This window comes from Podarcis tiliguerta (assembly GCF_965153285.1).
Source record: "Podarcis tiliguerta genome assembly, chromosome: 13".
Lineage (NCBI taxonomy): Eukaryota > Metazoa > Chordata > Lepidosauria > Squamata > Lacertidae > Podarcis > Podarcis tiliguerta.
Window position 1 is genome coordinate 27,139,774 of NC_139546.1, and position 26,911 is coordinate 27,166,684.

The 26,911-nt window shown below is 46.6% G+C and overlaps 2 protein-coding genes and 1 long non-coding RNA gene across 20 annotated transcripts in view; 2 read left to right on the forward strand and 1 right to left on the reverse strand.

The window, feature by feature from the left end:
• The window catches only part of SLC4A1 (solute carrier family 4 member 1 (Diego blood group)), a 47,992-nt gene extending 38,756 nt beyond the window's left edge, over positions 1-9,236 (forward strand). Inside the window, exons 17-21 of one of the 2 annotated variants that reach the window (XM_083410949.1) lie at positions 345-598; positions 2,502-2,671; positions 3,906-4,079; positions 5,321-8,159; positions 8,424-9,236. In XM_083410949.1, the coding sequence (XP_083267075.1) occupies positions 345-598; positions 2,502-2,671; positions 3,906-4,079; positions 5,321-5,401 (679 nt within the window). In that variant the 3' untranslated portion in view covers positions 5,402-8,159; positions 8,424-9,236. Of the gene's footprint in view, positions 1-344; positions 599-2,501; positions 2,672-3,905; positions 4,080-5,320; positions 8,160-8,402 lie in introns of both variants that reach the window. The other variant, XM_083410950.1, reaches the window with a different exon arrangement.
• Positions 9,237-9,793: 557 nt separating this feature from the next.
• LOC310663308 lies at positions 9,794-13,878 on the reverse strand. Its single transcript, XR_014504475.1, has 2 exons — positions 13,107-13,878; positions 9,794-10,661 (listed from the first exon to the last, which is right to left on the reverse strand). It is a non-coding gene; the product is annotated as an uncharacterized lncRNA (long non-coding RNA).
• An 88-nt stretch (positions 13,879-13,966) lies between these two features.
• UBTF (upstream binding transcription factor) overlaps positions 13,967-26,911 on the forward strand; it is a 45,448-nt gene continuing 32,503 nt past the window's right edge. For 3 of the 17 annotated variants that reach the window (XM_083410957.1, XM_083410958.1, XM_083410962.1), the window contains exons 1-4: positions 14,085-14,513; positions 19,022-19,174; positions 20,254-20,429; positions 22,750-22,833. In XM_083410957.1, coding sequence (XP_083267083.1) covers positions 19,117-19,174; positions 20,254-20,429; positions 22,750-22,833 — 318 coding nt within the window. In that variant the 5' untranslated portion in view covers positions 14,085-14,513; positions 19,022-19,116. Of the gene's footprint in view, positions 14,514-14,641; positions 14,871-15,167; positions 16,337-19,021; positions 19,175-20,253; positions 20,430-22,749; positions 22,834-26,911 lie in introns of those variants that run through there. The other 14 variants (XM_083410971.1, XM_083410964.1, XM_083410960.1 and 11 more) reach the window with 12 other exon arrangements.

Consider the following 26,911-nt stretch of genomic DNA (forward strand, 5'->3'; position numbering starts at 1 on the left):
TCTGGGCAAATACAAGTCTCGCTGGCATAAAAGACCCAAAGCTTAGGACATTTGAACCAGCCCCTATCAATGTCCCTGTACGCAGATGCCACTTTGAGTTGTCACCTGGTAGCAATGCTTAGTTATATCACGGTTGTTGGGATGTCCAATCTGTCATAGAATCATGTCAAATAAATATTAGGTTGTACCCAATGCTAGTCATACCCAGAGTTGACCCATTAGAAATAATGGGCATGGGTAAACTATTAATTTCCGTGGTTCTACTCTCTGTGTAGGATTTAGCTGCCCGCAACCCACTTTCTTCTTCATTTCCTCCCTGCCCCCTTCTTCTTATTCTTCTTCAGGCTAATTGTGAGCAAACCTGAAAGGAAGCTGGTGAAGGGTTCAGGTTTCCATCTAGACCTGCTTCTAATTGTTGGCTTGGGGGGTATCGCACCCCTTTTCGGCGCACCTTGGCTCAGTGCCACCACGGTGAGGACTGTCACACATGCTAATGCCCTGACAGTGATGTCCAAGACTACAGTCCCAGGGGAGAAAGCCCATGTCCAGGAAGTCAAGGAGCAAAGGATCACTGGCTTGCTGGTGGCCATTCTTGTAGGTGAGTTCTTCTGATACAGATTCCAATTTTGAGGGTGTCTAGGGATCAAAGTGGATACTATTTACTTACAAAATAAGTATTTTTATACTGCCATCTCATGAAATATCAGGGAGGTGTACAATATTGAAATGTAGAGTACGATCTAAAAAAAATAAAAATACAGATAATTATTACGGTGAGTGGCTAACACAAGAATATCTTTAATAAAAACTAATTCATAAATGACAAAAAAGGTTTACTGATAAATATTTTATGGGGTCTGTTGAAAGAGCAGACACCAACTAGGCAATACTGAAGGCACCTGTCTGATACACGGTTATATATTGCTGCTGTTAGTGTTGTAATACTATTGGGTTTTTAGTATTGTGCTCTTCAGATGAAGGGTGGCATATCAATTTAATAAATAATAATTTTAATGTAAAAAAAGGTGAGTGGCTAACAAAAATTTAAACAGCTGCAAAGGCCTATCCGCATAAAAAGGTCTTCAAAAGATGCCCGAGAGTAAAAAAATGAGGATGCTTCCCAAATCTCTGCTGGAAGAGTGTTCCATTAACATGGGATTGGTGACACTAAAAGCCTGATTTCTGGTTGACCACCTGTCAGGTCTCTGAAATGCAAGGGGTAAGAAACAGTGCTCCTCAGTGATTGGGCTAGGATGTAAAGAGCTCAGGGATTCCTTAGGTTTTCCTGGAGCCAAGTTGTTCAGGGCTTTGTATTTCAACACCTTGAATCCGGCCCAGTAGTATATGGGCAGCAGAAGTTCCTCTCAGGTGCCTGTTCCCATCAACAGTGTCACTGCTACATTCTGCCTGGAGCTTCTGGACCAGGCCCAACGGCAGCTCCACATTGAGTGTGTTGCAGTTATCCAGTCTCAAGGTTACCAACACAGTTGCCAAGTGATCCTGATAAGGCCCTAAGCTGCTGTATAGCTTTGGGCAGGCATGTTTGCTCCCATTTCTTCCCTGTTCTCTCATAAAGCAGGGTGCGGCAAGGTGTCTAATTTTCCCATTGAAAGGAGCGCAGAGAGATGAGAAGAGCTGAACATCCCTCACCTTACTGCCCTGCACTCCTTTGCTTCCACTTAGGCACTTTTCTCTCAACCCAGCTCTCGCTTCTCACCAAAAACTTTATCACTTGCTTTATACATCAGGCGTGGGAACCCTGTGACCCTGCATGTGTTGTTGTTGGACTGCATCTCCCATGTTTCCCGACTACTGGACATATCGGCTTGAGCTGATAGGCCTTGGAGTTCAAGAACATTTGGAGGGCCACAGGTTTACCCCGTGGTTATATATGAATGGGGCAGACACTGGAAAAGCATCCCCCCCCAATTTCTGCCCTGCCTCTTGTAGCTTGGCACTGTCCAGCTTTGTATGAAAGAGGACATGGAAGGGCTGGATGAAAGAGGGGAAATTATGGGTTCAATTTCAAACTAGTATGAATAATCTGCTGGACTTGATAGGTAGGAGATTTATGAATGCCCTTGAGGAAATACCTGTTCTCACAAATCCTTAATTCACCCGTGGATCTCATTGCCATGTTCTGATAGTCTCTAGAATAAGTTTATTTTGAGAAGAACTGGATAAAGCCATTGAGGTGGCTACTAGGTCTACTAGCCATGATAAGAAGTAGTGCAACCCCCATGCTTGGTGACATCTTGAAAACCAGATGCTGGGGAAATAATGAACAGGGGATTAATTATCGCCATCAAGTTCTTGTGTCATATCTTAACTTGTAACTCTTGGTAGACGGAACAGAGAGCCAGGTGGACAGTTGGCTTGCTGGGTGGTGATTGTTGTTTGTGTGCCTTCCATTTGGGGAGGAGAGCTCCATTGGTGTCACCTTCCATCTGAAGACGTGCCATCCTAAGTAACATGTGCCATTGCTTTTTACCCGCCTGCAGGCCTTTCCATCTTCATGGAGCCCATCCTGAAGCTCATTCCACTTTCCGTGCTCTTCGGCATCTTCCTGTACATGGGGGTGACATCCCTAAATGGGATCCAGCTTTACGACCGAATGCTTCTCATGCTGAAGCCACCCAAATACTACCCGGATGTGCCTTACGTTAGAAAAGTAAGCCCAGGGGATCAGAGAAAGTAGTGCTTGGAGGTTCAGGGAGAGCTGTGGTGGACAAAACAGATAAATCCCCGCAGGGTAGGAACCCTACTGTTTGAAACAATCATATGGGGTCCTTGATAGTCATGGATATACCTAAAAGGCTTCAGTAGACCTGGTGATCAGTTGTAGAACCTGGCCCTGTGTGTTAATGTCAGGGCTCTAGCTGAAACTTGAAAAGTATTCAGGATGCCTCTGAGCATGTAGAAAGTATATTTGCTTTGTCAAATGAGTCACTCGTGGGATAAGAGAGCGAATGAAGTACTTTTGTGGCAGAAAATATAGTTTCCAGAAAAGCTGCAGCCTCTTTAGTTCTCCCCCCCCCCCCCCATTGACCATTCTTTTCTCTGATCTTGAACCTAAAATTTTAAGAATCGTAGAGTTGGAAGGGGCCTGATTTCAGCTTAACTCCAGCTGGAGGCTTGGATCGATATGGGATTTACCATGGCTTAGTTCTTCTGGAGTCTGTTTTCTGTGCCTTCAAACAGAACCAGAAGACATGGGAGTCATAACAAAGCACAAGAGTGCATCTGACAACATGGCTGCCCAGTGATACAGGAGAAGGGGGAAGGAAGGTTTCCTGGTGAGAAGAGGCAGACGATGGCCTCCAAGTAACATTAAGGCCCACCATCCCAGTTTAGAACTTCGTTGCAAAGAGAAACGCACTGAAATAGCCCCAGGTGGGGCTGTAGCTCAGGGGTACAGCATGCGCATCACATACAGAAACTTCCAGGTTCAGTCTCTTCAGCTAAAGAGGCCTTAGGTAGCAGTGCTGAGGCCTTGGAGGTCCATGGCCAATCAGGGTGAACCATCACAGGCTAGGCGGTTTCAATGGCCTCAATGGGTGCCTGGCAGCTTCATAGGAAGATGCACACACAGAGAAAGGTTGAGGCATACTGAATGGTATGACTTGGCCATTTTATTTTGAAAGGAGGATTGCTTCTGAACTTTCAGTGGTTTAACTGGACTTCATGAATTGTAGAATCATGGAGTTGGAAGAGACCGTGAGGATCATTCAACCTCCTGCAATGGAGAAATGTGGGGCTCAGACCCATGAGGGTTTCATGCTCTACCAACAGAGCTGTCGGCTGAGAACCATGCTATCTATCTGTCTACAGACCTTGGTTGTCAGACGGGAGACAGGTAGACTGCTGACACCTCTGACTGTTTCTTGGGTCTTCTTCCTTTAAAGGTAAAGCCTTTGCGGATGCACCTCTTCACCTTCACGCAGATTTTGTGCCTGGTCTTGCTGTGGGCAGTGAAATCCACCCCAGCCTCCCTCGCCTTGCCTTTCCTCCTCATCCTGACAGTGCCTGTGAGACGCTACCTGCTGCCATGTTTCTTCAGCAATGTTGAACTCAAGTATGTAAGTATCGTTTCGCTGAGCAACAGGAGGTTTAGATTCCGGTCTCTGCGTGGCCTAAATAGGAAGAAGCAGGGGAACAGCTTGGGATTTTTAGAGTGGTCCCTGTGGGAAATGTTTGTTTATAGAACCTGGATTTCCCCCTATTAGGTCACATCCGCACCATATATTTAAAGCACGCTGTTTCCCCCAAAGGATCCTGGGAACTGTAGTTTACCCCTTGCAAAGCTAGCACTGCCAGCACTGTTAACAAACTACAGTTCCAAGCATCCTTTAGGAGAAGCCATCTGCTTTACATATATGCTATGGGTGTTGTCCATGCCAGGGAGGGGGAACCTATGGCTTTCAAGATGTGCTGAGACTCCAACTCCCATAATTTCTGGTCACTGGCCATGCTGACTGAAGGTCTTGGAAGCCTGGAAGTTCTCCATTTCTACTTTATGAGGTGGTTTTCAAACCACGTCCCAAGGAACTGTGGAGTGCTTTAGACGTGCTACAGGCATTCCTCAAATTGAATATTTGCGGGTGGTGCTGTGGTCTAAACCACTGAGCCTAGAGCTTGCCAATTGCAACGGGGAGGGAAGGGGGGGGGATAAATAGGTACCACTCCGGCAGGAAGGTACATGCCGTTTCCGTGCACTGCTCTGGTTTCGCCAGAAGTGGCTTAGTCATGCTGGCCACAGGACCCAGAAAAACTGTCTGTGGACAAATGTCGGCTCCCTCAGCCAATAAAGCGAGATGAGCGCCGCAACCCCAAAGTCATTCACGACTGGACTTAACTGTCAGAGGTCCTTTACCTTTACCTTTTAATGGCAGGCCACCTCTCCCTGATAGCTTGCCCATTACTACTGGTCTTCCTCTGCATGGCACAGCTAGGAGATGGAAGGGTTTGAGATACAGGAGATCCAAAAGGAAGTACTTCTCTACACAGCACATAGTTAAACCTTGGAATCCTCTACCACAAGATGTGGAAGAGCACATGTCTTGTGTCTTGATAGCACAGCAGGGAAAGGGAACCATTGTCTGGGGCCTTGGAGAGTCTCTGCCAGTCAGAGCAGACAGTATTAGGCTAGTTGGACCAATGGCCTGTCTTGATATATAACACAGCTTCATGTGTAATGACTGTCAAAAGGCCACCTAGCCATCCTTGACAGGCGAAATACATATGTTTCTCAGATCCAGTTATAGTGCTCTGTTTGCTGGACCACCTCTAACAGTATATCTCTCCTCAAATTTCCTTCTAGTTGGATGCTGATGATGCTGAAGTGGATTTTGATGAGACAGAAGGCCGGGATGTTTATGATGAAGTCCAGATGCCTCTTTGAGCACACAGTGTGCTGCATCCTTATGACAGATAAGGAATCGAGAGCCCTCCCCCAAAACACCAGGCAAAAGACCCCAAACAAAACCAGAATCTTGAGAACGTTTCCCCCTTATGTATGTTTATCAGTATACAAAAGTGGCATACTGGTAAATACCCCATAGATGTAAATGACAAAACATGGATTTTGTAGGATTTAAATAGCTTACATATGCTTTAGATATTTTTCAACCAGCCACTGTAGTTCTGTAGTGAAATGTTAACAAAGATTTAGAAAATAGATTCCCCAACGAAGGTATTTTGGGGGCGGGGGGAATCAAAGCTATGCAAGAATTGTGAGGAGATGGGAAGGGCATTCATGGACTCCACTTTTTATACTACCTGTCACCCCACTGCTGTGTGTGTGTGTGTGTGTGTGTGTTTCCACACAAGTGTGTATGCATGTGTGTAAGGCATTATCCATTGTGTGCAGAAAGCCCCACCCACGGCCTTCCCAAGGCAGGAAATACTTCTGCCACTGACATCGATATGAAGTTTTGGAAAGAAGTGCTGAAAATCCAACTTATATCCTCAAGGCGGGTCAAACAGCTAATGTCAGAATGGACCAAGATGCCCAAATGAAGCTGGGAAGAAGTGACATGTTCTTTCTCGGACCTGGGAGATGCTAGGTCAGAAAACTGAGCATACAAATGAGGCACAGAACAAAAACAGCAAAGAAAGTCAACATCCTGGCAAAGGAAAGAAGCAACAACCATCACCTCAGATTAGAAACGTGATATGGAGGAATGGCAAAACCACCCAGTTGCGGAGAAGGGTCAAGACTGCTCCTTGAGCGAGAAGGCTGTTGGGTTAACAAAATCAGTTATCATAAGTCCTGTCACAGTGGGGAAGTCCATGCCCCCCCCAAAAAAAAACAGGTTCAAGGGAAAGCTGCCCCCCCAGATTTAACTCTTTTTTGCAATTCCCCCCTAGCCTGCCCCACTTGGACTAAACCTATGGTGCTAAAAAGTCTGGAAGGCATCATCTAGAAGAAATGTCTCATCATCTAGAAGAAATCTGCCTTGTTTGCATCCATTGCAGTTAAGTAAAAGCATGTTACTTCTTCATGGAAGAAAAATCTCTCAAGGGCTCATGGTGGCAACCAGGAGTAGAGGCTGGTGCCTCTGAATATTAGTCACCATAGCAGGAGAGTCTAGCTGTGGGCTTCCTACAGGCATCTTGGCTGGCCACTGTGAGAACAGGATGCTGGACCACATAGGCTGGATCCGGCAGCAGAGCTCTTTTTATATTCTTATTAAAGCCACTTTAAGAGAAATGCTCTCTTTAGTATGAATTAGCTACAAAAAATAAGCTTGTCTTAATGGAGAACGATAACCAGGTATGTGTGTGTGTTTAAAGTGCAGAATCTGTTGTCCTCTGCAGGCTGGAGTCCCGGGACTCTTTAACTTTTTTAATTTTTAAAGGAATTCTAGTCCTCGTGATACAGGGAATGCTTGCAAATCTCTTCCAGCAGGTCCTGTCTTTCTCTTTTACCTCCCCTGCCTTGCATGGTAACACGTACCAAAAAATATGAAAACCTGTATCAGGGAAGCACAGCTGAGCAGATGCCTGCAAACAAGACTTAAAATTTGCAGAATATATTCTTATTGCAGGGTACATATTTTATTTTTTCACAGCATACACATATAGCTACAATAACTCTCATATGCACCTGTCTGAGTGGTGCATGAATGTGCCAACAGCAGCTCTGCTTAATGATTTATGGCTAATCTCATGCATTGCTTTATGGGGTTCCCTGTCCTCCACCCTCCTCCTAAAAGCTGTGTGCTAGGTGCTGTTTCTCTTCAAACAGCCAGCAGCCTTAAATCAAGGTATATGTCCTCACTGACCTTCATCTGGCTCCTACATGCTGCCACCGCCACCAAGTCAAATAGCTAATGATAAGCTCTCAGGCAAGTAGCTTCCTCCTCTGGATTCTACCTCACGCGGCTAACAAGTGCTACACCTGTCTGTTGAAATGCTCCAGACCCTTTTGCACTGGTCTGATGCACAACCCCATCATCTCCCCTCGAATATACGAATCACGTCATGCTATCCTTCAATATATTTAAGATAATAAAAAAACTTCACTTGTTGTGACAAACAGGAATCCAGAGCTGGCAGTAGCTGTTCAAGCATAAATAGTGTTTTTAGTGGTTACTTCCTCAAAAGAAAGTGACCAGACAAATCTGGTACCACATTTTAATTTTTTTAAAAAATGGGCAGCCTGACTTTTCTAAATCCCAGGCATGCGTGGGCTACTGTGGTGATTCACTGCAAGCAAAAAGCTGTCGCAATATGCCCAGCGGTGCTCTGCCCGTCGTTGCTATTTTGCATAAACCAGGACTGAACCCTGGCTCAAATTAAGGGTTGGTTAGCATGAATTCAATTAGCAAAAGGATTAGGAGAAACAAACGGTAGTATTTCTTCTTCCTCCTATTGCATAACCAATTTATGGAACTAATTGCCACAAGCTGTAGTGATGGACACTAGCTCTGGTGATGTTGTTTTTATTTATTATTATTATTAAAAGGATTTGATGATTCAAGGACAATCAGTGGATGTTCGACACGACAACTCAGGAGAAGCTCCATCTTCGGAGGCGATATACCAATAGCATACCACTAGATTATGAAGGCAAGCTACAAGGGAAGGCAATTTGTAGCATGCCTTGTGAGTTTCCCAGAAGCAGCCAACAGGCTGCTGTTAAGAAGGCAAATATCGTATTTTTCACTCTATAAGACGCACCAGACCACAAGACGCACCTAGTTTTTGGAGGAGGAAAGCAAGAAAAAAAATATTCTGAATCTCAGAAGCCAGAACAGCAAGAGGGATCACTGCGCAGTGAAAGCAGCAATCCCTCTTGATGTTCTGGCTTCTGGGATAGCTACGCAGCCTGCATTCACTCCATAAGACGCACACACATTTCCCCTTACTTTTTAGGAGAGAAAAAGTGAGTCTTATAGAGCAAAAAATACGGTAATTAGATGAACCACTGGTTTAAGTTTCCGTCTTTATATATATGCAGCCTCAGGGGGAACAAATCAAGAAACACATTCCAGCATTTAATCTGAGCAAAATGGTAAATTGAACATTTACCATTAATTAGTTAATGTTGTGTGTCTGTGTGTGCGCACGTGTATGTGGAAGAAGGGGGATCTTGAGACTAGACCCCTCTTTCTTGACAGAATTAACCACACTAGCTTGTATCGGCTGAAGTTCGACATTTCCACGTTACATTAATTAAAGACATAAACTCTAAGGGCTATGTAATTGTATCCTGAAGCCACACTGCTATAATTAGGGTTGCCATTTGGAGGGGGGGGGTAGTCTAGCAGGTTTCCTTTGCCTTTAACAGCTGCATGACAGGCAGAAACTCAACAGATGGATCATTTTTTCCAGCATGGCATTGCAGTGATATGGCAAGCTTTACTAGCTGATTTTTAAAAAAATAAAATTAAAATTTGTCACTTAATCTAGGTGTTAAAGGCACAGGAGTCCTCTCAGGAAGAAAGTTGGCATCTCTAGTTGTACACATTTTAAGTTGGTGATAATGAGCTTTTGTAATTTATTAAAATTCATTTTTAATAGCTTTTTGCTTTGCTAGGTTAAAAAAAAAATACAATGCAGGATTTCACCTGTGCTTTGCATGCAATTGTGTGCTGCATTTCCTTTATGTTATTTTTCTCCGATTGACTTTAGATATGATTGATTCAGCCAATTGTATTACAATTGTTTTCTTGATTTTAACAACAATTAACAAAAGCAATAAACCTTTTTCTTTCTTTTTTTAAGAAAAACAGCAACTTGTTCATTGTATTTTCAACCCCAAACCAGTCTTCGGGTAATCACTGAGTCAGGGGGCAGGATACGGTCAATTGTCATTGTTATTAAAGTCCATGTGAACACTCTTCAAGGTGAAGGGTTTATGTCTTTGTAGGGACAGGCCTTTTCTAATGTGATCGGTAGTGGCTCTGTTATGGCCAAACAAGGCGTAGGGGGCTATGGGGTGGTGTGCTGGAAGCTAAGTGCTAAGCCAGCAGCCCAGGCTGCAGCCAATTCCCCAAAGCAATGAGCCTGGTCATGAGTTCAGCAAATCAGATGGACTGGCATCCAAGGGGAGAGGCAACTAAGGTTGTTGGGGATCCCCCATGCTGTGGGGTGAGTGGCAGGGGGCTTAATCCTGGAGGCAGCAATGGAGTTAGTCAGATTAATGTCTCTGACTGAAGGGATGAGATTAAGGCCTGGTTTTCACTTTGTGGTGACAAAAAACTGTGTTAGGGCTGCCGGATTCCAGGTGAGGGGGTCCCGAAGTTGAACAAATATATACTCTACAACCTCGTGGTGGTGAACAAGTGTGGCGAACAGCTTTTATGCAGAAATTTATTATGGACGGCCTGTTTATTCAGCATCCATCCTGATTTGCTTGCGCAAAGCTTATGTGGCAATTGGACTATATCTGGTCTTCATTATTTGTTGATTGGTTTATGGGTGATTAGATGTAAATGAGCATTCATCCCGATTTGCTTGCAGGGTGATTTAACAGGTCTTCCCCCTAATCATTCTTTCATCCCACACTTTTCAATGCATTTTCCTGTCCCTTTCCAAACCACAAAGATGTTTGTTTACAGTGTATTTTGTTGCACTGGGGCAACAAAGTGCTTTAATCCACTTTAAAGGCACAAACAGAGTTCCTTTATGCTTTTATATCCATCTAGAAAAATATAATCTGGAGGCAGCCTAGGACACAAAGAGGAGGGCTTTAAAAAAAATTAACATACGGTTTTGCTTTATTCACCATGCAAAACAAAATAAGCATACCTAGAATGCATCCGTGGAGAGATTTGGGTTGAGGACTGCAGCTCTTGTGTGAACAGAGGTTCTGTGGTTGACTCACTAAAGAAGTGTGTCTTGGAGACTGATGATACTGACAAAAGCATTTCCTCCACCCAGAAAATTAAAAGAGAGGAAGAGATATCACCTGTCCTTATTCCTGAATTGCTAGTTTTCTAGGTGCAAGGATTTATGTATTTTTAAACAGAGGAGATTTGATCATATGAACCTTCATCTTCCGCCTGAAGGGATACAGTCTAGGCACAGCTTGGCCACCTGTGTGAAAACTAGGCCAAAATCATTGAGGTTGAAGAGGCAAGCTGAAGTCAGTCAAAGCAGTCCAGTTCAATGTGGCAGGTACATTGAAGGAAACAGGTTGTGGTACAGGTGGGCTGAAGGAAGAAAAAGCACAAAGGAAGAGAAGGTGAAAGGAGTGTGGTGCCCTGGCTAGAATGGCAGCCTTAGACTTGGGAACGATGGAAGTTGTGATCTCCTTTGGAGGCTCACAGCTTCTCCAACTTCTGCCCCACAGAAGTTACCACCCTCTTTGAGGTGGCAAGCCTGGGTCTAGGCCGCCACACCATGTCACACTGCAAGGTATGTGTGGCTCAAAGAACTGAATGCTCCATCGTATAAAAGAAATTCTGCAGGGCAGTTTCTGACTTTGCTTTTCCACCAACGTTTAAGTCCATCACATGCAAGTTAACGTTTATGTATGGGCGAACATTCAGTCATGTGAGTCCCCAGCAGGAAGCAAACTATCAAAAGGGCTGCATACAAACCGGCTTGCTAAATGTGCACGAGTTGCACAGACCAGACTTTTCTGCGTCCACACCTGAGCACTCTCAATTGCCATCTACACTAGTGGGTGAAGCTTGATGGGGCGCATTTGCAGTGTGTTACTGTCGGCTCTTCTCAATCAGTACTTCCCCACCTTCCCTAAATTCAGGAAACCTGAGGTCCATTATGAGTATCCACACAGGTATTTGTTTACCTGTATGTGGACATTAAAAAAAAAAAAGTTTTCTTATACAGTGGTACCTTGGGTTACATATGCTTCAGCTTACATACGCTTCAGGTTACAGACTCCGCTAACCCAGAAATAGTACCTCGGGTTAAGAACTTTACTTCAGAATGAGAACAGAAATCGTGCTCCGGCGGTGAGGCAGCAGCGGGAGGCCCCATTAGCTAAAGTGGTGCTTCAGGTTAAGAACAGTTTCAGGTTAAGAATGGACCTCCGGAACGAATTAAGTACGTAACCAGAGGTTATATGTATATGTAAAAACAGGTTAATAAAATTAATAAATACATGTTGCCCCGGCCCTGAGCAGTGCCTCATCAACGGAAGTAGGGGTGGTGGTGATAGATAGCACTCAGCAAACCTCACCACACATAAGTGCAGCAGAAAGTTTCTTGCTATGTACACAAAGCGTTGAAAAATCCATCACTGTCTATTTTACAGTTGGGGTGCAGAGCTTTTTTCAAACTCGGGGACCTGCTCCTGTCTGAGAAAATGGCCCAGAGCCATGTGGCAGCTGTAGGTGGGGCCAGAGGCCAAAGTGTGAGGAGCCAGAGATGTGAAATTTACCTTTGTACACCGGGATAGTTTCTATGAACATGCAGCACGCACCACTCTCAATCCCCCACCCAATCCGCCAAGATGCATTATCAGAGCTTACGGACACATTTCAGTCAGGCAAGAACATTCAAGGAAGGTAGGAAGTAGGATGGTATGGGGTGTGGCCTATAGAAGAGGCCTGAGGGCTAGATATGGTCCCTGGCCTAGCATTTCCTCACCCATGTTGTATTATATAGTATACTATAGGGATGCCCACGTGGCAGCCTGTGTGTTCTCATCTGCAACGTGGCAAAGTGACAAGGGTAGAAGAAGCAAGCCCACCCCCAACAGAATTTACATTTAGCAGCAAATTAAGCGAGAAGCAAAAACTGGTTGCTCTACGTAAAATGGCAAAAATGCAGCATAATGGAATATTCTCAAAGCAACGATAACCAAACGATTTGCCGCAGAGGAGGGAGATGGGGGCAATATCTTATGCCGCTGGGATAGCTCAGTTCCCAGTGGGCAGAGCATGAGACATAATCTCAAATTCATGGGTTCCAGCCCCACATTGGAGATTCCCATATCGCAGGGGGTTGGAATAGATGATGCTCAGGGTCCCTTTCAACTCTACAATTCTACTTTTCTGTTATCTTCACTGTCACACTCATGACAATCAATACATATGTATTCCCATGACATTGGGCTTTTCAAAATATATATTAGAAAACATAACAAAAACATTAAAAGCATGAATACAAATTTATCGTAAATATGATCAGTGTCCTCTATAAAATTTGATCCATGCACTAAAGTTGCTGTCTAAATAAAATACTTTGTTACAACTGTTTGCAACATATATATTACATTATTTACCACACTTACCTGGGAGTAAGCCCCATTGAACTTAGTGGAGCATGTATCTTGAGTAGACATATGCAAACTGCATTGTCAGCCTTTTACAGTAGGTACAGAGGGGTTAGGGTCGGCCAAATCTACAGTTCTGTGTCCCCTTACTTGGCAGAAAGTTTACCTTGAACTGACTGTGATTTAGTTTGCAGTAAATGTGCAGGTACATATTTAAAAGCTACTGCACAGATGCTCAAATCTTCACACACTTGCTCATTCCCAACAGCTAGGGAAAATGGAGGAAGTAAAAGCAAAACGCAGTACGATTCAGGGTGGGAAGCGAAGGGTCCAAATGGATGGGTCTCGTGATTCAAAATGGGTTTTGCCTTGCCTTTTAAATTCCAAAACTTATCCTTATAATATAAATTACCTGTTAATGTGTTCCCCTCATTAGAACATACTTCCATGTTCTGTATGAGAGACAGGCAGACGTGACGCGCACGCCTCCCTATCCCAGAGATCCCGGGAAGCGGAGAAATTATTCCCGGTTCCAACTGGAAAAACATCACGGAGAACAGACGAGCGCCGCTCATCCGCGGTGGCCCGTTTTTAACGCGGGTTGCGCGGGGTGGGGGGAGAGGAAAGGCGAGGGCGGGCGCGCTGATTAGCTCCCTCTGCCCCCTTCCCCGCCTCTCCAACCCATAACTCCTAATTGCATTCGGGTCTGTCTGTAAAAGTCGCTTTTGCGTATTGGAATCGGCGTTAATTTGACAGGCAACTCTGAAAGCAGGTGATTGGCTGCAGCCGGAGATGACGCCCTTAACAACAAAGGTGGAGCTGGAAAAAATTAGATTATTGAGAAAGAGAGGGAGGGAGGGAGAACAAAAAATATGAAGCCTGGCATTTGACTGTAAAAATCTATAGACGAGTGTCATTTCCACGCAACGGCTAGAAAACAACACCGAGATTAGTGTCAATAATACCCAACAGGGAGTCACAAACTCCTCCCCTCGCTTCCCCGTTGTTTACAAGGCAGGGAAACTGGCACCTTTTCGGGGGGGGGGGGAGCCGCTTGTTGCCAAAAATATGTCCGCTCTCAGAAATAATCTAGTGCCTTGCTGCAGCTATTTCCTGCTCCTTCCGAGTTTTTATTTTTTAATTTATTTCGGATCGCTTCCCTGTCCCCCCCCTCCCCGCCCTCTTGATGCAATCGTTTGAAGGTGGGGGAGGAAAGAAAGGGGAGGTCGCAGGAGGAATTAAAATCGAGTGCGTGTGATTTGTGATCGTTTTACAAGCGCCAAGCGAAGAGGATTTGTGGCAAATGCAAGGTTTTCCCCTCCTCTCTTTTCTTTTTTCCCTTTCCCCTCCTCCCTCCTCTCGTTTGACTACAGTGTTGCAAAAGCAGAGAGCAATAAAAACATACGCACATACACACACATTGAACTCTCTCTCCACACAGCCCGAGACACTTAGATCCACAACCTGGTGAGATCCGAGAGAGATCGGACCACCACCCCCGGAAAAAAAAATATGCTTCCATTTTTGCAATCCCGTTTAGGGAGCAGATGGAAAAGTGGGGACTTGTGAAGAAAGGCTGTGAGGTTGCCTAAGGATCCGGGAGCCGAAGAGACCGGCTGATTGGAAGAAAAAAGCAGAGCGATGGAGGCGGGGGAAGTGCGAGCTCTCTGCGGGGACTGGAGCGAGTCCACGCCCGGGGCCAGCGCTGCAGAGCTGGCGTGCATTCAACCAACGCTTCCTAGCTAAAGCGAGCCCGGGAAAGAAGAGGGGGGGAGGAAAAAAAGGGGGAGCTTTCCTCCAAAAGCCTTCCGATCTGCAGGTAGGTTGCAGACGTAGAAGGGGGCTCCGAATCTCCCCTCGAATCAGCTCCGGCATGGAGCCCCCCGTTGCAAAGGAGGGTGGGTGGTGGGTAAAGGACGGATCAGGGGGAGGGGGGGAAAGCAGGCACGATCCGAGGCGACGCTGCCTCCAGCCGGGGCTGCCTTTGCGGCAGTGCGAGCGCATGTGGAGCTCGCCATTAACCCGACGCTGCGCTCCGCCATCTGGGGCTGGAGGGAGGCGCTTTTGTTCCCTCCTCGAGCTCCGGCAGCGGAGGAAGACAAGCAGGCGGCGGCCGCTGCTCGGAGGAAGCAGCCACCGTCACTGCTCTCCTCTGCCTGCGTCTCCTGGGTCCTCGGTAAGGCTGAAAAAATGGGGGCTTCCGCTCATTTTTCGGGGTGCATCTTTTTTTAAAAAAGAAATTATTTCGGGGGTTTCTCCCCTCCCGCTTCAACACATTTTTTGGGAAGGGAGGAGACTGGTGTTATTTTTAAATATATTCAATATTTAAGAACCGAACAGGTTTTGTTTTTTGAAAAACGTGTTTTGGGGCGCGCCCCCTTTCCATCGAGCGGGGCATCGGTGGGGGGAAGCGGATCGGAGCCCCTTTCCGCCTTCCACGCGGTCGCTTAGGCGAAAGAGGCCGCCGCGTTCGGCCATGGAAGGGCGAGAGAGAAGGCAGGCGGTGGCGGATTCTCGCACGCCGATCCTCGCTCTGCAGGGGCAGAAATAACCAGGCGGTACAATCCGGGGGTTCAGAGGCTCGATCCCCCTATTTTCTTTCTCCCCCGCCCATGGTTTAGGCTTATTTTGGAACCGAGGGGGCCCTGCTCGGGTTAGAAAGGAAGGCGAGGCGGTGGAAACAACCAAGCCGCCGCCGCCGCCTTTCTCTGGCTGCCTGCAGAGGGAGAGAAGCCAATGGACGGCGGGGGAAACGCACTCATTTTCCCTTTTCTTTCCACCGTCCTCGCGCGCTAGTTTTGCTCCCATGCTTTTTCCATTGTACGAAATCAAGAGCCCAAAGCCGCCGCTCGATTTTATTTCGGAAAGGGTATTGTTCCCCGCTTTCCCCCCGCGCGCTGGGGACCTTTGGCGAGCTCGGTCGGCGCAGCCTTTCCGACCGGCTGCAGCCAGCGCGCTCCTCCGCCATCCGGAGGGTGGGTCCATGCAGGCGAGGTCTTCGGCGTCCCTCCCTCCTCTTTTCCTCTCGCTCTCTCCCCCGACGAGACGCTCTTTTCGGGGGGCCCCCCGCTGCGGAGCGAGTGTGGAGAATCGGGTGAGCGGGCTTTGGCTCCGCCGAGTTCCCGTGCGCCCTAGGCGCGCAGGGGGAGGCGCTCCCCGGGGGTCTGGGCGCTGCTGCTGCTGCTGGTGGAGGAGGCGGCAGAAGCAGCGGCAGCAACAGCCACGACGTGCTGCCCTCCCTCGGCTCTGCCTGGACGCCCCCAGCCGGGCATTCATTTCTCCCTCCCGCCAGCCTGCCTTCCCCGCCCCCCTTCCACCAGCGGCTCCGATGGGGCTGCTGCAGCAGCGGCTCTCCGGCTCCTGCTCCTCCCCACTCGCGCCTGCCGCCGCCACAACGAGGCGGGCTTGTCTCAGCCTTCTTAACCGCCTCGACGAGGTGAGACCGACGGAGAGAAAAAGAGACGCGCAACTCGCCTGGCGGCCCCCTTCTCCACGCGCGCACCGGGCTTGGGGTCGCTGCCTGTTCCGAGGCTGACGGCGCGGGATCCGTTGCTTCGCGCTGCGGGTACAGGATTTGGGGGGAAACCACAACCTCGCCCTTCAGATTGGGGACGGCTGCTCTCGGTTTCCTCGGGATCGAAGGCGAGTTAATCGGGGGAAACGCGAGAGCCAGCCTCGCCTGCTCGACCACGTTGCCCGACGGCGGGGAAGAGCCACCCTTCTCAAGTGGCTGGTCTCTCTGGGGATCTGGGGCGGCGGGAAAGCGGTTTGGGGATACAAAGGGGGGAGAGTTAGAAATTTGAGTAAAGGCATTTGGTTAGAGGGAAGGACTGGGTCGCACTTCGAGGATTTACGAAACCAAGATCCAGCGGGGAAAGAGGGTGATCTCTGTTAACAAAGCGGAGAAATCGTATGGGGTTGTGTGTCGAAAGAGAGCTGGATCTTGAATCAATCCCGTAGAAATCCAACAAAGCGAAGAACGGGGAGGGGAAAAGAAATCTCGGGAGCGGGTGATCCGGTGATCCAAAGTTCCCTCCTCCCGGGAAGGTCGACCTAACTCGGTGGAGCGCTGGATCTGCCGAAGAACTGAGGCTTCGGTGGAGCCCTCCTTCCTCCTTGCCCTCGGGAGGAAGGGAGGTTCAAGGCCAGAGGGCTGGAGCCCGTCCCGGGGTTTAAAAAAAAAATACGTGTGCGAGGGTGGGCGGGAGAGAGGAATCGGGCAGACGAGGCGGCGGCGGCGGCAGCTAGATTTTTCCTTCGGTGGCGCCCGCAGGGCGTGTGGAGAGGACGGAGGCGGGGGGAGGAGGCGAGGCAGCTGCAGCAGCCGCTCCGACGGCTCGGCTCGGCTCTCCCGCCTGCCTGGAGACAGGCAGAGAGCGAGAGGAGGGGGGCAGCAACCAGCAGCAGCTGCGGCTCTTCTGCTGCAGGGAGGCGGCGGCGGCGGAGATTGGCTGCTGCTAGCGCGGCCTCGGAAGAGCAGATGGAAGGGGAGGGAGGGAGCGCAGAAGAGGCACCCGCAGATCCCACCCCCTCGCCCGGCCTGCCTCTCCTCCTCCACCCCGCCCCGCAGGCCCGCCTCTCTTCCCCACCCACGCTGGGCCAGGGATCCTTGGGCTTGATTCGAAGCCGATCCCTCCCGCCCGCCCGCTTCCTTCTCGGCCAAACGAATCGTTTCTTTTGCCTTCCCTGCAACCAGAATCCCGGGGATCTCTTCCTCCTCCCAATCAGGTCTCTCGGCTTTCGTTTCTATCCCCTCCCCCTGTCGCTTCCCTTATATAACACTTCCTGCCCTCGCTCTTGAGGACTAGCGTGCCAGTTGCCCTTAAAAAACAAAACAAAATACGGATTCTCTACTCACTTAATGCCCATATCCCTAATTCTCTTCTCCTGTACACTCAACATAGTAACCCCCTTCTCTTCATTCTTCTGTTCCCCATTTTTAACCACTATTGCATTTTGCTCTTGCCCTTCCTCATAGCTGTCTGTGTAGGCTACCTCGTTTTTTATCCTTGCATCAACTCTGTGAGGAAAGTTACACTGAGGGGGAGGGGGAAAGTTACTAACTGGCCCATTGACTTAGAAATGACCCCCCCCCCCCCGAAAAAAATCAAGGTGAGAAAGTGGAACTCCTGGAAGGATCAACTGGGCTGCACTAGAAAATTTTGCAGAACAGGATTCTAACCCCAGCTTGTCCTGTTTTACATATTTTTAAAAGAAATTGCTAACTGGCCCAAGATCACTCGACTTTTATGGCAGAGTAGTTAATCAAACTTAAGCATCCTCGGTCCAAGTCAACACTCCAAACTCAAGACTACCCTGGCTGTAATCCCCCCCCCGCCCCCCCAAAAAAATCCCTCTCCTGTGATTTATTCCACTATCAAACATTCCCCTTTTATGTGACATAGATCCCACTTTGGGGCCTCCCATGCATAGTGCTGTTGGAGGCCTTTTCTGTTTAGAGGATCCCGCTGAGACCTACTTCAGCTGTGCAGATTCCCCACCCCCAACTTTTAGCACACTTAGCCCCATTTGTGAAAAGGATTCCTTTCTGAATCCAGATTTATATGCCAATTGGAGCCGGATTTAGGTTTGGTGAGGCCCTAAGCTACTAAGGTAATGGGGTCCTTTATATGTCCAGCTGCCCTTTGTCAACGAATGGTTGCTGTTTTTTGTGTTGAATAAATGCTATTTGGTAATTTATGGACCTAATTGGTATCTAAAGCCCTTTGCACATAACAAAATATGTATTTATCAAGGTAATTGTTGAACTGAAATATAATTAATAGGTTTTTTTCTTTAATTTTTTTGGGGGGGGGCAAGAGAGTGGGGCCCTAAGCTATATCTTATACATAAATCCAGCACTGACACCAATGAATAGATGTGCTGTTACAATCCTGTAGACCAAGGGGTAGACAGATGTTGCTGGAGGACCGTTCTTATCTCTTGCCGTTGGCCATGATAAGATTCAGGGCCCAACTTTTCTCTAGGGAAAGAGAATTCCAGAATGTTCCTGTGGCCATCTTTGGACACCCACTGTTTCCTCTGCCTACAGGAAACCTTGCCCTCCATCCACCAGAGAAGATAATCCTGTTACTGTTCACATAATCACTTACCCAAGGGTGAAAGGAAAATGTGTTGAGACCTTGATTTTATCAAAACTCCTTTCTTTTTTTAAAAAAACTCACTTGAACTTGCAGGTTCAAGTTCAGGAGTTGTTATTCTGTGTGCAAGCAAGCCCCCTGTTTTTGGAGGGGACGTGCTGGTGCTGTTAAGAAGGGCAGTAGCGGGAAAGCAGAGGCTGTAACTCCCGTTCGTTCCTGCTTTCAGGGTGAAAAGTGATTGACGCCATCGTGAAGGGGGGCGAGAGGGAGCTGGAAGGGGCAGACCCAGGAGGTGTCACCCTAGGGTCCGAGAGGTGGAGGATGAACGGAGAAGCGGATAGCCCAACTGACTTAGAAATGACGGCCCCCAAAAACCAAGGTGAGAAGGTGGGAACACCTGGGAGGGTCGAGTGGCCTGCACCAGAAAAAATTGCAGAACAGGATTCCAGCCACAGCTTGATCTAGTCTGCATATTTCTTAAAAAAGAAATGGATTGCCGGACAAAGTAAATCCTTTATAGAAGTCTCATGAATTAGCTTACTGAATTTCTAGCCAGATGGGAATGCAGGAAGGAGTTTTCCATTTTCAGCCAACTTGGTGCAAAGCTGTCCATCTCTCTGCCACCCTAGTGCCCTGATGGCAGTTTCTGGTTGTCTGTGGCTACCAAGCTAAGTGCTTAAATAAAAGACTACTTTATTACTTCGTTCATGCATTCCTAGTCTCTTCTTGAGAATATGCAGGGGCTCCTCCCCACCCCCCCACTCTAATCATATGATTTAGAATATATTGAGGATTTTTCTTGGTTGTGGACAAAAGGTTGATTAAACATGAAATTTCCAGACCCTTGGGGTTCATGTTTGCAAGTGTTGCTGTTGAACTCTTTATGGGCAAAGCTAAGACTTGCCTGCTGGGATTTGTAGTCCATGGGTACTGTTTTGCTATGAACATGAAACCCTGTTGGCTACTGCTTTGCTGTTATTTTATATATGCTTCTAAATCCTCAGCAAGATACTAAGAAGAGTCTATCTAAGGCTTGGTGAGGCGGAGGTAGCCTCTCTGTGCATCATTATATAAGCATCCTTATACTCCTGCGAATTTTGATACAACCCAGATTTGAAAAAGAGCAATTGGATTCTTGCGTACAAAATGGTAAATAGTCTAATTAGGGAGATAAAATGTTGCTTTCTTTAGGATCCTTGAAAAGAGCTGTACATTGAGCTGCACATTGCAATAAGCACGTTTTTAAATTAAATTTTATATTTAAACAATATGTTGACTTAGTAATAAGGCGCATTGAATTCAACAGGACTTACTCCCAGGTAAGTGTATATAGTATTGCAGGCTGAGCAGATGATTTCATTGGCTAAAAGCAACTTGGTGATGAACCTTAGTATCCCTAGTGTATGCCAAATGTAATGTATGATATACAGAGTATATGTTTCCCCTCCCCTCCCGCAGACCGTTGGACCCAGGAAGATATGCTCACCCTCTTGGAGTGCATGAAGAACAATCTGCCCTCCAATGACGGCAGCAAGTTCAAAACCACCGAATCCCACCTGGACTGGGACAAAGTTGCCTTCAAGGACTTTTCCAGTGAGATGTGCAAGATGAAGTGGAATGAGATCTCCAATGAGGTAGTCTTTTTTATACTTGATATGGGTCTGTGACATGAAATGTTGCCTAGCATGAGGATGGGGCGCTTCTGATGGGCTGGACTCTCTGGTCTGCTGCAGGGCTGCCTTGATCTCAATGCTGGGTCCTAAGACTTTGTCAGTGTGATAGCAAGGCAGGTGTGCTGCTTCCTTCCCTGGTTCTTCTGTGTCTTCTGCCTTGCTCGTAATGCTCTCCCTTCTTTATCAGATGCCCACATCTTTTTCGAGTCCCTCTCCATCCAACATACCACCAAAACTACCTGCCTCTTGCTGCCAGTTCCCATCTGCCCGATCACTCCTCTTAATCACATCCTCTCTATCTCCTTCATCTATGCCTGGGCAGGCAAAGGGCTGGCCGGCTGCCTTCTATTAACTCTCCACATCCATGTCACATTTTGGCCGCAGTCCTAGATCCACTTACCCAAGAGCAAGCCCCATTGATCTCAGGATTGCACTGTCGAATGTCTTGATGGTATGAATGAAACCACTATCGCTACTACAAAGGCAGTCCTCGAGGAGATTCTGTTTTTGACCATTAAGTCATTGTGCTTCAGTAAGAAAAGAATTTTGAAGGGAGGCTGCAGCAGGAAGCTGAAGAACCGTGGCTGGCAGAAGACAGATTGGGATATACTGGTAGAGAGAGATCTGGGCAGGATCTCTGGCAGCAGACCAGCAAGAGTTTCCAGCTCCCAGTAATTAAAACAACAGCAACAAAAAGCCCAAATTAGACTGCTGAAATAAATAAAAGCTTTTTGGGAAAACCAACCCCCTGTAACACTCAGTTCACATTCCAAAAACAAATTCCTGGGCTAAGCATGTCTTCCTTTATTCTAATGGCTATTTTACTCCGGGTTTAACTTGGTGGACTTTGGGGTGCCAGTAAAATAACACAAAGTAGATCCCACAAGGCTGAAGGTTGCTTACCCCAGCATTAGAAAAATTGTTAGGGTTGAAGTCGAGACAGATGGCGTTTAGCAACGTCTTTCTTGCTGCAGAAATTTATTGTTCCACTTTAAGGTGTTAAATATATTATCTTTCTTGTCTTGCTAACTTAAAACCAATAATTACTAGTTAATGTTACTGATGAGCAACTGATTTGATCTTGTATTTATTTGAGTTGTGCATAGAAATGTTTCTTGCTCACTGCTATTCTGGGTTTTTGGGTTCACTGTAAAATCCTTTCACCCTATGTACTAATGCAAATATAAACTTAGGCATTGACATACTGCTTAATCCTTAAAGTTTATTACATTTCTAAGCATAAAAATGCAAAATCTCTAAGGTGCTGTAGGATCTTGTTATTTTTGCTGGAACAGCTGTTCTCAGGAATTTGCTGTTAATGGCCTTACTGAAACATAGAACCAGGCCCTAGTTTGTTCAAATGTGTGAGCTGAGCCCTGAAGACTAACCACAGTCAGTTAGCTGGCAACAAACCACAAAGTGAAGCATGGTTTGCTGTTGGCTTCTGCGAGCCATGACTTGTTTTAATTATGGCTTTGGTGTTATGACCAAAACAAATGGCCGTGCTTAACTATGGTTTGTTTGCCCTAGTTACGCACCGAGCTGCAGGAGATTAGGCTAGAACAGCTGGAGAACAATCTTAAGTTTTGACATGGTTTGCTTGATCGTCTGTGAGATAACTCATGGTTGGTTAAGCAAGCCACGATTAAAACAAACCATGGATTACCATAATGTGCAAACACAGCTATTGTATGTTTTCTGGCAGCTGTATGCTAGATGTTGCACAGAACATAAAGGTAACATGGTACCTTCCCCAGAGAGAATACACTCCACAATCAACGCCCTAGACACATAGCTAATTTTAGGTAGTTACTAGCATAATGCGCGAATGCAGCCAATGTATGTTTAGTGGCAGCTGTGTGCTAGGTGCTGTATGAAACGTAGAAGCAACAAATTGCCTTCCCATTTGACACTCCATGATGGATGCCCCAGGCACATAGGGGATTCTTAGAACTATTGATGAATCACCTGCTTGCTAATGCAACAAAGCCAATTTGCTTTTTGCCACAGACTCCATTAAGATGCCTGCTTTGAGAATTAAAGGATATGTAAGAACTTAGGTAGTTCCCCCATCCAAATACTGATCAAATTGAGACATGCTTAGCTGCAGCAAGGTGGTGGCTTCATAATTGGGGATTTATATAAAAGTGCCCTTAGCTCTCAGTTCACTCATTCAGTTGTGGTTGCTATGGTGTGCTAGTAAAGACTTGCAGCCCTGGAAATGGTTGACAATGCTGTTCTCTCCCCCGCCTCTGGTTGCATTTGCTGGTTGCTCCTGCAGGTGAGGAAGTTCCGAACCCTGACAGAACTGATTATGGACGCTGAGGAGCATGTGAAAAACCCATACAAGGGCAAAAAGCTGAAGGTAAGCATTGACTCAGTGAAGGGAAGGACTCGTGAGAGAACGTCTCCTTCTGAATCCGGCTGGCTGCTCTGTTAACTTTCCCGCTTTGTTCCTGTGCTGCAGTGCTTAGCGGGCAATGTTTCTTAACATTGCTGACCCCCATGCAAGTTCCCACAGGGCAGGGGTGGGTACTGAGATGCCCTCCAGATAAATGGGACTACAGCTCCCATCATTCCTGATAATTGGTCATGCTGGGTGGGGTGGTTGGAAATTGTAGTCCAAAAACATCTGATGGCACCATGGCAGCTGGTTCTGCCATAGGGGAGAAATAGTGGAATAGTGCAGCTTCCAGGGTCACACACCTGTGCTATAAACAATCCTCATTACACACACACACATGTATACACATACACGTATACACACGTGCATTTCAATTTGCAGTTGTTGATATGTGTATCCCTTTAACAATCAGCAAAGCGCTTTTTAAGAGTGCAGAAAGGGAGCACAGTTGTATTGTCTCTCACCCCTCCCCTCTGAATTAAAGCACTTAAAACCAGATTACTTCAAAGAATGTGAAAAATTGAGAATGAGTCACTCCCAAAGCATGTGCCAGGAAGGAGCTCTCTGGGGGCAGGCAGGTAGAAATACATGAATGAGTCAAAGTTGCTAGAAGTTTCAAAGCAGCCATCTTTAACAGGAACCTGCCCACTGCAGCCTATTATTTTTATTTTATTTTATTTTATTAGTTATACCTCGCCCACCTGGCTGGGTTTCCCCAGCCACTCTGGGTGGCTTACAACATATCTAAAAACATAATAAAAACATCCTTTAAAACTTGGATGTCTTCTAAAAGTCAGATAGTTGTTTGTTTCCTTGACATCTTAAGGGAGGCCATTCCACAGGGAGGGAGCCACTACCGAGAAGGCCCTCTGCCTGGTTCCCTGTAACTTCGCTTTGCGCAGTGGGGGAACCAGCAGAAGACCCTCGGAGGAGGACCTCAAGTGTCCTGGCTGAGCGATGGTGGTAGAGAGTCTCCTTCAGGTATACTGGGCTGAGGTTGTTTAGGGCTATAAAGGTCAGCACCAACACTTTGAATTAATTTGGGCATTCAAATCACACAAACAGCAATCATGTAGGGAGGGAGAGCAGGGATGGCCACATGTGGCGGGGGCACATCTGTTGAGGGGCGCTCTGCTGCATACCCCTCTAGTATGTGGGCGATAGAGGCGAGACCAGGGCGGATGGCCCTGCTTTGGCTCCATTCTGTAGCTTTCTGTGCAAGTTTGCATGCCGGAATAGGGCTTTTGTCTCTGCATGATCTACTGCTTTGGTCTTCTCTTCAGCCAGTCAGCATCTGATGAGGGGTAGACATGTTTGCCACACCTGTGCCTTGGATGCCACCGGATCATTCAGTACTCTCCCAGATGAAGAGATTCAGCAGAATTCACCCCTGCATACTTGCATTTCTGCAGGGGTTACGACTCTGGGCTTGCCTCCTTCCATTCAGGAGTCCTGCTTAAGACACAGTCCCTCACAAAAGTACAGAAAGAGGGCAGGTGACTGAGAGCAAAATCTTAGCATTGTGTTTGGTGACCCGCTTCTCTTTCCCCATGCTGCCACAAGTCATATTCTCTCTTTCAAAGAGGATGAAGTGAGGTTCATTCTATGAAAAGGCCAGAATCCAAACTATAGATAGAAAACATGAGGAGGAGAAGAAGAATACCCCACCTTTTTCCCTGAGGGGGCTCAAGGCAGCTTATATATAAAAACAAGAGCAGCTGAAAACATAGAGGAAACAATAATTAAAAAGCAATTACATGTTAATGGAATTAAATCTATATTGTTATTATTATTACTATTGCAGTGCTTTAGTTAACAGGCTACTTTTGGTGGAAGTAGAGTATTGAAAGGGTTGCCTGTTGACCAGGAAAAGAATGGGTTGGGTCTGCTTTTGTTTCTTTCTAACAGCAGAAATTAAGTGGCAGAAATTAGCAAGAAACTTTCATAGAAAAAAGCATTACCGCCAATTCGTGTCTACTCACAAGGGTTTAGAAGCTAGAAGAGGTTAGAAAGCTGACAGGCCTACATATCATTCCACGGTGTAGAGTAAAACAAAATTGGAACTCCCTTTCAGCTTCGTTAGGCCAGCCTAAATGTCACAAAATTAGTCTGCAAGCTTTTGAGTTCCTCAGAACTCTTCATCAGGATAGTGAAATATGTGTGTGTAGGGAGAGTTGATGTAGAATCCATGGAGTCAGCCTTTAAGATGAAATGTGGAAGTTACAGGCATCCAAATGAGGCTTTCTCTTGGAGCTCTGCAGATTTCAGGTTGCACCAAATGCCGCCAAGGGCTTCTGGGAAGAAAACACTTTCCCCCTCTCCTCTCCCCTTCTTTTGTTTGCAATCTATCCTAATGAAGGGTTCTGAAGAAAAATTTCATGCTCTTTTGTGACATTTAGTTGGTCTTTAATAACATCAATTTTAGATTTACCCTTTTGTGTTGCCCGTATCTGTTGTTCTTCCCTGAGTGCTCATGCACTCTGAAGACTGCCTGAGGTGCCGTCTTCCAGATTTACACCCCCACCCAAAACCTTGGCACTCATTTTCTGAGTCATTCTTATTTGGAGCACTGCCAGTTGCTCAAACTGCTGGTTTTCAGTCAGAGCTTTTTTTTCAACACCTGTACTTTTCTCTTCTTTGGGCGTTTCCTGTTTTAGGAGGTCGCAAAATGAAAATCGAATTTCTCAGATCTGCTTTTCGAACAAATGGGACGGAAGCACAAATTGGGGGGGGGGGCGCTTGAACCCCAAGCATGGTGCCCTGCGCATGCATTTTAGCCATGGCAACCGTATTTCTTGCAGTTCCCAGGCATGGCCCTGTCAACCAGGCATTAAAGAAACTATAAATCCAGTTTAAGAAAAATCTGTAACCGAGAGATACCAACTTTTTATTTTTTATTTCTTAGATTTATACACCACCCTTCATCGTAAGATCTCGGGCCGTTCACATAATAAAATACAGAAACAAGTAAATGAGTAAAACAAAACAGCTAAACAATAACCTCCCACTGACACCTTTAAAGGACTGTAGAATATTAATCAACCTGAGGACTGATTGAAGAGGAACATTTTTGCCTGGTGCCTAAACTACTATAATGCATCCTCTCTTTAAAATGTTTATACCCTGCTTTTCCTTAGAAATGTTTAATGCAGCTCACAAACAGGAGCCATAAAATTGAATGAAATCAGGACACATTTGAGAGGAGTTGAAGTAGAGTTGCTCCAAGCTGTTTCTCTTGAGCCCCCTTCTGCATGAGAAGTAGGACGTTCACATAGAATCTTAGAGTTGGAAGGGACCCAAGGGGCATCTAGTCCAACCCCCTGCAATGCAAGAATCTCAGCTAAAGCCAAGTGTTTACCAGCCATGTGTTACAACAGTGAGTGGCTGGGTGGCTTGTGGGACCCAGGTCCTCACTGCACATTGCAGCCATGCCTTCTGTCATTGGTGCTCAGGGTGGAAATGCTTCCACACCAGATGGCTCTCCTCATGTGTGCTGGTGGACTTCCTCCCTTCCATTGTATAGATGCTCTGCCTGCGCATTGCAGTGAGGTCAGGTGACATGGCCACTGCATGGCTCTATGTGGTGCTTTGAAGTCCTGACAATCAGCCGATTGTCGGGACATCAAAGCACCACCCAGAGTTCTTCGCAAGCCCCTGCATTTTGGCCAAGCCCAGATGCCTATCTGTGACATTGGGTAATTGGCAGGTGGGCTCCAAAAGCCTAACAGGCCTTAATGGGTCATCGGGTTTCGTTCAGATGCAGCTTACCCTGCTGCTACCAGACACTTTAAGCTGGAGGTGCCAGGGATTGAATCTGGGGCCTTCTGCATCTTCAACTGAGATACAGCCTCTACCTTTGGAACACTATGGGAACAGGGGCAGTATCTTGGACTTAATATTTGGCCTCTTAATGGCATTTTAACACAGAAGGAATCTTAACTTGCCTTTTCCTCAAAGCCTTTGCATTGTTTTCTCCACCAGTCCCTTTATTACAAATAAGCCAAAGTATGTGTTGTTGAAATAGTCGTGAATTCTTCCA